Source organism: Microtus ochrogaster, linkage group LG8 (genome assembly GCF_000317375.1).
Source record: "Microtus ochrogaster isolate Prairie Vole_2 linkage group LG8, MicOch1.0, whole genome shotgun sequence".
NCBI classification, from domain to species: Eukaryota; Metazoa; Chordata; class Mammalia; order Rodentia; family Cricetidae; genus Microtus; species Microtus ochrogaster.
Window position 1 is genome coordinate 17,292,615 of NC_022033.1, and position 12,586 is coordinate 17,305,200.

Consider the following 12,586-nt stretch of genomic DNA (forward strand, 5'->3'; position numbering starts at 1 on the left):
TGTAGACCAGGCTGGTCTCGAACTCACAGGGATCCACCTGTCTCTGCCTCCCAAGTCCTGGGATTAAAGGTGTGTGCCACCACCACCCAGCTCAGAAGCACTCTTTTATCTATAAAATACTTGTAACTGTGGCCAGTGTGACTCATTAATATAGTGTATAGATACCTCTTTTCAGTTAGTACTTCTGTTTTCTGATGACTTTATATTGGAAGGAACCTAGAGAATATCAGTCAGTGTGACTTACAGAAGTGAGACGTGGAGATATGCCTCTGACTCATACAGTCTGTCTGATGGGTGGCCTGTAACATGAGGTCCTGTGTGTTGGGATTTCTGTCCTGCCCAATTCCCACAGCTGTTTAGCCCCAAAGAAAATCACACAGAGGTCTCCAGAAGATCATAAACTGATTGGCCCATTAGCTCAGGCTTCTTATTAGCTCTTGTAACTTATATTAACCCATTATTCTTACTTATGTTAGCCACATGGCTCAGTACCTTTTTCAGTGGGGCAGGTCACATCCTGTTTCTTCGGTAGTCTGGGCAGGACTGGGGAAAGAGCTTCCTTCTTTCCAGAATACTCCTGTTCTTATTGACCCACCTGTACTTCCTGTCTGGTTTTCCCGCCTATACTTCCTGCCTGGCTATCAGCCAATCAGTGTTTATTTAAAACATGATTGACAAAATACAGACAATTCTCCCACACCAGTGATGTTTCTTTTGATGGAATTGGGTGATAATCTAGCAATGGGGTAGTGGTAGTGGTCTGAATTCCTGTCTTGCACTGAGACCCCGTGCAAGGTCGTTGGGTAGAACTAGCCACCCTTTCTTTCCTTTCTAGTCTCCTTTGGAACCCTAGTTAGAGACAGGGGATGTGGACTATCTATCACAGACTACCCTCTGGATGACCCTTGTAGGGGAGCATGATTTGGAGAAATTATTCTCATCAGTGTCAGTTATTCACAAGAAAAGCACTACTTCTAGCTAAACATTGGATTTCTCTTTTCTGGTGCTACAGTGAACTGGAAGTTGTAGGTAAGCACCACAGAAAAGGTTCACCTGCTGGGAATTCATCCTGGGTTCACTCTGACAGGCACCTGGAGCTATGTACAAGTTCTTCTATTACTGCTACATTTATGATGAGGAAGATGGAAAGAACCATGCATCCATCCAAAACCACCATTTAAATGCTTTGTAGAATATATCCCAAACCCTCAAAAAATTGTTATTTATGATAGGCAGGCAGGTTTATAGTTCTTAAGGCAATTTTCATGTTTTGTTTTTAAACATTCTTTAAGGCGAACTATTATGTATCCTTAGAGAGATTTTTATTTTAAACTTAGAGTAATGGTTAGTGAACAGAATGGAATTTCTGTTGTTTGGGATGTGTTTTCTGTTTTGGGTTGGTTTGTTGGCTTCTGATTTGTATTTGAGATAGTCTTGATATAGAAGTATAGGCTTGTGTGTAGTCCAGACTGATGTTGAACTTGATATCAGTTTGTGTCAGCCTTGTGAGTGCAGGACTATAGGGTGACCCTGCTGTGCCCTGCTGCAGAGTGAATTCTACTTGAAAATTACTGTTAGCTGTGCTGGGGTCAGATTGAATAAATAGGAAGAACTGATCCTGTTCCTTTCATCAGTATTTGACACTGGGTCATATGGACTATTGAACTGCAAGAAATTCAGCACATAAAAATGGAATACTGGAGCCAAAACAATCTGTAGGCTCTAGGACTGAGTATGTACCACACAATTTAGGGGTGGATCGAAAAGGCTTCGGTTTTCATAGAATGGGATTGAAATTCCCACTGTATCACTTTTACAGGCTCTTGGAAAAAGTTCAGTCTCATTTTTCACAGTGTGAAAAGTAATTAAATGATAGTCAAATACCTAGTATTTAATATATCAAAAGCAAGCAAATCTTTAGTGTGTAACAGAGTGAATAGCCATCAAGCTTGCTTTAACTATGATACTGAAACGATAGAAGCAACACAAAAAAGGCTTAGGCTGTAGCTCGGTGCTAGAGCACTTGCCCAGCATGTACAAGGGGAGTGGGGAAGTCTGTTTTAAAAACATCCATTCTTTAAAAAAAAAAAAAAATCCTCATTTCTTTTAGTTTGTTTTTCCACTTTGAAGAAAAATGGCATGTAAATGCATTCTGATCTTTGAAATTTCTCATTTCCCTGCTCAAAATTTTATTGGGGAAAATTAAAATGAGATGACAGATTTTTACAAGTTAATCAAAATTCAGCAATAAATAATCATGCTTCTTATTAACTAGAAGGGGCATAACAGGTGGCATGCCAAAAACAAAGGCTTTAGAAATTGACTTTGTATTGCCAAAGGAAATGTCGTCCCCCGCCCCCAAAAATAGGACTGTGAAAAATGAATCTCTTGCAGTCTTTTTATCTGTGTTGATGAAAATAACTAAACTGCCTCTAAGAAGTGTGTGCAGTTTAATTACTGAGATTACCAAACAATACTAGGCAGGCAAAAATTAGCTAGGGAAATAAGGTGTGAATTATAATGATTAAAGCCCAACCAACTTTTACAGCTGAATATACTTCTTAAGGGGAGCACAACCTCACCTTAGTGAAAACAAACTGTGCTGATTCTTTCTTTTTTTTTTAAACTCTCAGCTCCTTGTTTGCTGCTAAGAAGTATAAAATATTACAGATGAGATGTGATATACAAATAGTAAGGGTAAAAGGTTTACTTCAGTAATCTAGATCAATTAGTCCAGTTTTTAAAAATGTTTTATTAAAACTTGGAGCTATAGCCAGGGAATAAAGTAGACCTGGTGACTTTCAGAGACCCTTGCTTCCATGGACAAGAGCTGAGCAGGCATAGCCTTCATTTTTAGGTCCTCGAGGAAACACAAAGTTGGTGAATTGGGAAGAGTAATTCAGATGAGCAGCGGGACTCTCAGACCTTGAGACAGCTAGAGCATACTTTCTTCCCTGGAGTGAATATGAAGATGAACTATTCACTAAGCAAATATTGCTGAGTTTTTCACATTTATTTGTGCAAGAAATATTTAAGTTCTTCCTCAGGTCAGGTTCAGCAGTGACTTAAATGTTTTCTAAAGAACTGTGTATAGTCTGATTGTAGAAAGACAATTGAAGTAGGGCATGGTACATGCCTCAGAAGAACCAGGATTTTACACTGTGGATGGAAGGCTGGTAGTCTGCTATTGGAATATAGGGACACAGATAGTATTAGCTCCACCAAAGAATTTGAGTAATTTAGAAAGAATAAGGTCTCTGGGGTCAGGCAGTTTACTTCAAAGAAGTGAACAGGGAAGGAAGAGAGTAATTGTGGATGGATTCAGGAAGTGCATGGTAGTAAGGGAGAAAGGGAAAGCCTAGGGTGCAGTGCTCAATTTTGGTGGTGGCAAAAGGTGAACTGGAATAAGCATGGTGGATTTAGCCAGCTGCCATGTTCCTAACACAGTCTGTCTTTGTCTTCTACAGCCAGGGGCGGGGTGAGCTCAAATCCCTAGGAAGGCATTTGCTTCCTGAACTATTGCCCAATCACAAGCCTTGGTTGAAAATAGTGAGTGAGGAAGAATACGAACATTGGTGATAATGTGGATGAGTAAGCAGTTGATTTGAGACTTCTCAGCATCCCTCAACAGAGCAGGACTAGCATTATTCAGACCTTCAATTTGTTTGCCCCTTTCAGCATATTTAAAAGTGATAGTAAATCCAGTTTAAAGCATTGTCTTCATGAATCAAAAGGATTTAAAATAGACTTTCTCCAACTCTTCCAGAGAGCATTGAATTCTTCCTATGTCTCTTCATATACCTTCACAGGATTCCTGCCCACCCACAACAATTCTAATTAGAAAGAGTAAGGTCTCTGGGGTCAGCCAATTTACTTCAAAGAAGTGAACAGGGAAGGTTTTGTATTCTCACACTTGAGGCCAGAGTGAGGCCTGGGCCCAGAAGGCTGACTCATTGTCTATGTGGTACATGAATGAAGCAGGACACTCTAACTCTAAGGTGAAGACTATGTTCCTCTCAGGAGAGGAAAGTGAATATCTGTTGATGAACCCACAGACAAGAATGGGACCAAGGTGGCCTTCTGCTTCTTGGCCTCCTAGGCTCTTTGGCTTGGCTACTGCCTTTGCTTTTCTTTGTTCTCTCTTACTCCCCTGGCCTTTCTTCTAGTTCTTCACTCCAGTACCTCTGTTTCCATTGTCCTCCTTCTAGTTATAGGATATCAGTTTTCTCTTCAGTAGTACACACATATTGTGTGTGTGTGTGTGTGCGCGCGCGCGCGCGTGCGTGCGTGTATAAACTTGTCTTTAAACTTAGATGTTTACCTGTGATAATGGACTAAAATGGGCTTTCTTAGTTTGAGACCATTACCTTAGACTATAATTTTTTCATTTGTTCTTAAACTTTTTAAATTAAGATGAATCTCATTCTTCTAGATTTCATTGTTTTCCAGGACTGTTGTGGGTTAATAAGCTTGGATCAAAGGAACACCATTGTTTTTGGTTTTTTAACAGCCCCTTTTTTCTTTATTTTTTGCTCAGTTCCTAGACTCTCATTTCTATGTAAGTTGATATAAAGTAAGTTATTGTTGAGTCCCTTGTGGTATGCTGTCTTCATCCTGTTCCTCCTAGAGCCATTTCAAAGTGGAGACACTGGTGTAGGATTTAGCACTCAGACTTTTTGTCTCCCTCTCGCTCAGACGTACGTGAAAGAAATGTTTTTGTCTTATGTGTTTTTTGCTCCTCAGGAATCTTAGCCTAGTTCCCAACATGAAAAAAAAAAAAAAACTTCTCAGGACTACTGACCCCAAAATTTACATTTTATATCTTTATTACTAGTATTTGCCTTTTCCCCATTATAACATCAAGCAGTTATGTTCTTCCCCGTTTAGAAGTGACACCTCTGTCACTCTAGGAATTTAGCCTTGGCAAGTTGTGTTGTCTCTTATCTGTAAAATTGGTAGAGGTTGAGGGGACGGTCCCTGGATAATTATCTTTGATTCTAGGTAGTGGAATATCATAGGCAGCAGTTTAGGTGTTTGTTTAGTTTAGTAAAAAATTACCTGACTTTTCCCAAAGCAGTATATACACTTACATTTAACAATGTTTAACCAAGTCTCATCTGGCTGGTCTGGTGGCCTAATCTGTCACTATTCTCTGGGAGGTCATAAATACACATTAGCCTTTTGCCAGAATTCCAAATCCACAGTCCTGTCCTCACTAGCCGCTTCTTGTTCAGGGTACATTCCTTACCATCACTAATTCCCACTTCTTCCTGTACAGACTGGTATCTTTATACTGACCTTGTTAGAGTCCTTATGTCATCCATTATCTTTATATGACATGTGCAGTAGACATTAGCAGCTGCTGTAGTTATTTTCTCTGTATTTAATTATCTCTGCTACTGCCCACTTCCATCTTCTCTGATAAGGTATTTGGGATTGAGTCTAGTAGCTGAGTTCAATGAAATACAGAACAAGCCTAGTTTTAGTTATTATCAAAAGTAAAACTTGTAGGCCATCAAGATGCCTCAGAAGATAAAGGTACTTGCCACCAACCCTGACAGTCTGAGTTTAATTCTCCAGACCCACATGACAGAAGAAGAGAATTCCCACAAGTTGCACTCTGACCTGTGTACCCATGCATATGCACATACAAATAAGTAAACGTTAAAAAAGGATAAGTTGGAATGATTCCACTTTCCTTGTTCAGAATCAGCGCACTTCAGTGTTGATACTTCTTGGTCACTAATGAATTTTGAGAGGTATAGGAGTACATGAATCACCCCAGAAACTTGCTTTAGTTCATGACCAGGAGGTTTCAACATACTTGAATAGTAGCATTGTGTGTGAGTATCATAAATCCCATTGCAGATCTCTGTAGTATGCCTAGGATTTGGTGGTATCTGAAGGGTTTTTTTTTTTTGTAGAAAACTATTATATACATGCCTGTTTTAGATAAAATAATAAAAATAATCTCAGATTTCCTTATAGAAAAAGTCCTTCAAATTTTTATATGTTAATTATATATTAAATTAAGAATTTGATATGTTTGTATGAGTGTGCATGCCATGGTGCATGGTAGAGGTAAAGGGCAGTTGGTTCTCTCTTTCACCTTTACAAGGGTTCTGGGAATTAAACAGGTCCCAAGTTGAACACAAGCACCTTTACCTGTTGAGCCATCTCAGTGGCTCATATTCTGACTTGTAACATATCAACATCATGCCACTGCTGCATAAGGCCACGGGTGGCTGTGTTCTGCTTGTACTGTATCTCAAGGTCTATTGTACTGGAACTGCACACGGTCGGAGCTCAGGTACTCACTATATATTGACTGAATCAAACCTAGTAACAGTCTGTATGGAGCAGCGAAGGAGTAATGTGCTTTTTTTTTTCTCTTTCACAGTTGTCCAAGTTAAAATCTTTGAGTCACTCCCCAATGTCAGATGCCTCTGTTAATTTTGATTACAAATCACCGTCACCATTTGACTGCAGCACTGATCAGGAAGAGAAAATCGAAGATATTGCCAATCACTGTCTGTCCCAGAAGGACCTTTATGCTACTGAAGAAGAAGCTGATACCCTTTTCTCTAGGAAGTTGATATCCCATAATGGGATGGAGGATAGTGGAGGCAGAGGTACTGGAGTGAAGAAGAAACGGAAGAAAAAGGATCCAGGAGAGCAAGAGGGAACAAAGGGAAGCAAGGACAGGGAGCCCAAGCCAAAGAGAAAACGAGAACCTAAAGAGCCAAAAGAACCCAGGAGGGCCAAGGAGCCGAAGAGGGCCAAGGAGCCCAAGGAGGCAAAGCAGAAGGATGGTGTGAAGAAGCCCCGGAAGCCTCGGGAGGCCTCAGGTACCAAGGAGGCTAAAGAGAAGAGGAGCTGCACTGACTACGTATCCAGGACGAAGTCCAAGAAGGCTAGGTGTGTACTTTCCTCTTTGCCCTTGACTTCATGGGGCTGTTTCTCTTTGTCAGTAGCCTAAGCTCCTGGGCTCGACTTGACTACACCTCTCCTGGTCCAAGCTTTGTACCTTACTTACATGAGACAGTGGGGGGGATAACTCTTGGCATTAATGGAAGGTGTTGTTTTCTAATTTAATATCTGAAATTATACTTAAAACATTGTACTTTTTGGAAACTCCAAGAATTTCTAACTTTCTTCAGAGTCCTACCATCTTTTTAGTCTATGTACTTAGTGTTTAGCACTCTTTATGTGGTGGCTGGTATCCTCTCTGAGCTGTGCATGTGCTCTTTAAATGCCTTGTGGATATGTTCTTTATGTCCTTTGAGCTTTCAATCAAAAATGAACCTCCTCTCACCTCCTAGTCATGTAATTTCTTGGTATTCAGTTTGTATTAAAAAAGAATTTAAGTCGGGTCGTGGTGGTGGTGCATACCATTAGTCCCAGTATTTAGGAGGCAGAGACAGGCAGATCTCTGAGTTTGAGGCCAGCTTGACCTACAAAGAAGTTCCAGGATAGCCAGGGCTACACCAAAAAAACCTGTCTCGAGAAAACAAAAAATAAACAAACAAAAAATAATTTAAATGTCAACTTGTCTAAAGTATACTTCATAGGACATCCTGGGTCTGATAGTGGGGATGTTTAGACAGCAGTGGTATAGAGGCAAAGGTACATAGCCGTAGGAGTCAGTGGTATGGTATTCTGGCAGAACCATGAGCAGACAGACTGTGTACAAGAGAACTGACTTTCCTCCCCAGGCTCCATGCTCTATTGTAGGATTATTTCTGATCTAGTTCCTTAGTGCAGTGTCTGGCAGAGTCCCTGACCCTTCCATAGCTGCTCAAACAGTGCTGGATAAATGAAGCTAGACAAGAACAAACTGACCTATGTAGATCAGAGGCCTAGGTGCAGATTCACCATACAGTGTGTAATGGAAGAGAGCATGCAGCTATGGTGCTTCTCACACAGAAGTCAGTATTTGCTGTTTGCATACAAATGGGATGTCTTTTTAAAATCATTACTGCATGACATTGTATTTAGACTTTTTGAGAAAATATAAAACAAAAACATTATAATCCCTAACTCAAAGAACTTAAGTTTCTGAAGTCTAACTACAGAGGCCAGGTGTTTGTCTTTCTGTCCTATCAGACCATGAAGTCGTAAGGGTTTGGTGTGAATGTTGAGAACATTGCATAATGAGGCTGCCAAACACCTGGGTTGGGTCAGCGCACAGGGGGAAGTGTGTTTAGAAAGTGTTTTAGTGCTGAGTACTGCAGCTTCAAGTCTGCTTTGTGGCTGGTTTAGTTTTCAGAAGGATGGTTTGTCAGGACCAGATAGATAATTCCTAATCCAAGTTTAAATGTTATTACATAGTATTCACTCCCACGGGAATTTCATTTTTACCTATCAAAGAAGCTTGAAGGTCAATGGATCCTAGGGTTGTAGCTGGCAAGAATAGTCATAAAATCTTGTCTACCTTGAAAGACCAAAAGGGGCAGGTAAAGTTGGTATTCAGACTAATGGAAACCATAGAAGCTTTATTGCTCATTTAACATTGGAAGGATACTCTGATCTCCAGTATGTGGGTAGGGTGACATAGTAATTTTGGCTTCTGCCAATCATACACTTGTACATTGCTTTGGGTAAAGGAATTTTTAGGGTAAAGGTTTAAAGAAGGAAGTTCAGACTAGTAGAGTTATCAACTGTAATGAATCCTAAGCATTTGAGAATTAGGGTAACTAGAGGAGCGGACCTCTGTGCTTTGGAGGACAGTGGAAGATTACGTATCTGGACTCACTAATGTTCTAAACTCTCATGTTCACAGTTTTATTGACTTCTCCTTAAAGAAATTAATACTGACATTATATAAGATTTAAAACAAGTTGATAACATATAGACATTGTTAGAAATTCTATTTCAGGAAAATAAGGAGTTATTTCTTGAAATAAAGTTGAATATCACATGTAGAGGCAAAATCAAGATTCTGACTGATAAAGATCTTAACAGCATTTGATGAAAAGAGTGTAATTCTGATCTAGTTAAACTAAGTGAATGAGCTGGGGAAGTACTTGTCCTTTTACAGGCTATTAAAGGACAGTGAACTCTCTAGCTTTAGAAATCTAGGAGGCATCTTTTGAGTGGAGATTGACAGGTAGATAAAGATGGCCATCTCTTTAGAAATGTGGGCAAGTTACAAAGGCTTTGTCTGTGTGTTAGGGCTGTGTACACTTGTAATAATACTTTTCTGTGTAGCCCAAATAGGGTTTTGAACTGTTTAGCCTTTGATTTCTTTTCCTCTGTATCTTTGTAAAAATATTTTGGTTCCTTTAATTAATTATTGTACCAGTCAGTTTTTAGTTATGAAAGGATAATAATTGATTTTTTAAAATGTTAGTAATTAAGTCTCAATTGCATGCGTGTGTGTGCATGTATGTGTGTAATTTATTCTTGTAAATTGGCTCAGTATTTGTTTTTATTTGAACAGTTATTGATCTCAAACCCTGGGTAATACTTGATGATTCACTGGTTGCCTGGGTTACTACAGGAGCATGGCCCCCAGCTTATCGACTTTTGGTCTTTCCTCCTCTTTACTACAACCCAACCAGTCTTTCTGAAACATTAGCATTGCCTTTTTTATGTTTTTGTCAGTCACGTCGGTGTTAAACCCTTTTTCTCTGTCTTGATTCTAAACCAACTGAGAAGTGGCCAGCAAAAGAGGTCCAGTGGTCAGTTTTATTATTGATAACTGGGCCAAATAACTCACATCGCCTTGTGGCTGAAATCAGACTTCTTGTTGGTTACACATTCCTATAACTGCAGGCAGAGAAGAGATGGCAGCACTGAACCAGGAATCCTCCCCATTTCTGACTTGCCTCAGGTGGGTCCCCAGTTAGAGAAACGTCTCCAGCATTGCACTCTTTTGAAGAATAAAGCATATTTTCCCTGTGAAAATATAGGCATAAGAAAAGGGGATTTCTTCTTTAGTTTATATTTGCATGGGAACTTCTGGTTGTTACAGTTGCCTTCAGAGAAAACCTTTCCCCACAGTTGCCTTCAGAGCAAACCTTTCCCCCTTACTCAAGAATTTGGAGGTCTGGCTTCTTCCCTTAATTCTAGTAGCAAACTTCCCAGCTAGATCACTTTCATAAACCCTTGAGGTAATTGTTTTTCTTGTAGATTGCTTTTGCTGTTTCTCCCAACCATAATGACTTTTTTTCCTGCAAGTATCCCTAGTCCTTTGCATTCTCTAGGTCTGAATGCAAAGTGTGCTTATATGTCCCTCTGACTGGATCCTTCATTGTCATTATAAATTATGGGCTTTAGATCTCAGCAGACTGAAAGGGATCTAGTTCAGCCCTATCATACTGTATTCTGGGAAGTAAAGAACCACAGAGAAATGATTTTTCTGAACTCATTCCCAATATATATTGTAAACTCAGGCCTCCCAATTTTTTGTCTTACATACTTTTTTCTGCAACGGCCCTCTTAATGGTTAACTTTGGTTTTGGTGTCTGTATGGCTTGCTTCTCAGGATCACCATGCCTTTCTGTCCCTTGTTTCCCCAGGAGCAAAGAAATTTGTCAGATACAAGCAGAATATTCTACATATTTAATTTGATTGCATTCAAGAACCCTTCCCCCTGAAAATAAGATTTGTTAGATACCTTATGAATTTGTCAATATTTGGTGGTGTTTCTGCTTTCTAATTAAAAATAGGAGTTCTAAAATAAAGAGATGGCTCAGAGGTTAAAAACCCATGCTCCTCTTGCTGGGAGCAATTCCTAGCAGTCATGTCAGGCAGCTCGTGTTTGTAACTCCAGCTCCAGGGGAGCTGATTTCCCTATTCTTTCATCTTTGGGTGCCTGTGCACCTGAACACATTCACATTTAAAAAATATTTATTTAAAATAAAAATGTTTAAGAAATAATAACAAAAGATAAGTGACTTGTCCAGGACAGACTGATGAGCTTCAGTGTCAACTCTTAAGTTCCCGTGACTAAGGTCAAGAATGAAAGTGGAAGATCCCTTGTCAGAAAAATTTGTAGGGATTGGCTCCTTTTCTGCAGCATCTCATTGGTATTCTTTCAAGGACTAAAATGGTTCCAACTTTTTTTTTTTATGATTCCATTTCCTTTGAGAGGCAGCAAGCAGCAGACAGTTGAACGCTGTAGTGATATTTTGTTTGTGTTTTAACAAGTAAAGCTTCGCTGAAGATCAGATTGCAGAGCTAAGCTGCTGAAGATCAGATTGCAGAGCTAAGCCACTAGAGGTCAGGGAGTGGTGGCACACACCTTTAATCCCAGGAATCAGGAGACAGAGGCAGACAGACAGACCTCTGTTAGTTCAAGGCCACCCTGGGCCCTGTGAAATTGGTCCAGTCTAAAGGAGAAACAGAGCTCACACAAAGGTGATTCTAGCACTTGGGATCCTATGCCTTTAATCCCAGCACTAGGGAGGTGGAGAGAGGAGTGATATGGCTATGCGGAGAATGGAATATAAAGCAGGAGGAGACAGAAACTCAGATGCAGTCTAAGGTTTGGTGGAGACAGTAGCAGTTTGAGGAGACAATATGAGGACAGGGTTTTCCCTTCAATCTGAGCATTGGTAGAAGTAAAAAGTCTCTCTAATGACTGACTATCTGTACTGCTTCTCTTATTTCTCAGATTTCATCCCCTAATATCTGACTCCAGGGTTTTTTTTTTTTATTATTATTATGAACAATTAGAATTTGTGCTACAAAACATGTCCTGGACCTAAACAGTGTGTAGTCAAAAGTTTTCCTGTCCTGACAGCCCACTCCTCATCCCAGCAGCTGCTTCCAAATTGCCGCAGAGACTTAATATTATTTATAAATGCTCAGCCAATGGCTCAGACTTATTACTAGCTAGCACTTACATTTTAAAGTAACCCATTTTCCTTATTTATTTATGCTCTGCCAGGTGACGGTACCTTTATTAGCATGGCACATTCATTTTCTGCTCTGCATCCGGCTGGAGACTCCGGACTCTGCTCTTCTTTCACCCAGCATTTTCAGTTTAGCTCTCCCACCTAAATTTATCCTCTTCAGCTCTTGACCAGCCAGCTTCTTTATTAAACCAATCACAATGACAAATCTTAAGTGTACAAAAAATTATTCCACAACATTCCACCTTTTTGTCAAATTAAAAAGGAAGGTTTTTACTTTAACATAAGATTATATATAACAAAACAGTTATTAGGTAAGAATTACAGTTACCATATTCAATCCACTTGTATTTGGCAAATTAGAGAAAAATACACTATTATCTATCTTATTTTGGTGAGTCAAAAATTTTATATCTAATTTACCCTTTTATCATAACTAACAAAAACTGTAATTATAACTAGTTAGTCTTCAACTCCATCAAAGACCCCAGGAGGATAAAATGTTACCTAATGACAGGGGCATCAGGCTGACTGGACAGTCACCCAAAGTTTCTCTGAAATGTTAGGGCATCCAACTCTGGCCTATAGGCCTAGCATATCTGACAGACTTTCCTGTGAAGCAGGGAATTCTGAAGAACTGTCCTACCTTGTCTTGACAAAGTTTGGCAGTCATTTTTTTTAATTCGTGAGATTTTATTCAAACTATAATGTAAGTATTCAGTCCA

The 12,586-nt window shown here is 39.6% G+C and overlaps 1 protein-coding gene across 3 annotated transcripts in view; it reads left to right on the forward strand.

Moving 5' to 3' along the window:
* Chd6 (chromodomain helicase DNA binding protein 6) overlaps positions 1 to 12,586 on the forward strand; it is a 171,419-nt gene that overhangs the window by 40,142 nt on the left and 118,691 nt on the right. For all 3 annotated transcript variants that reach the window (XM_005362986.3, XM_026787117.1, XM_026787116.1), the window contains one exon: positions 6,401 to 6,918. In XM_005362986.3, coding sequence (XP_005363043.1) covers positions 6,401 to 6,918 — 518 coding nt within the window. The remainder of the gene's footprint in view (positions 1 to 6,400; positions 6,919 to 12,586) is intronic.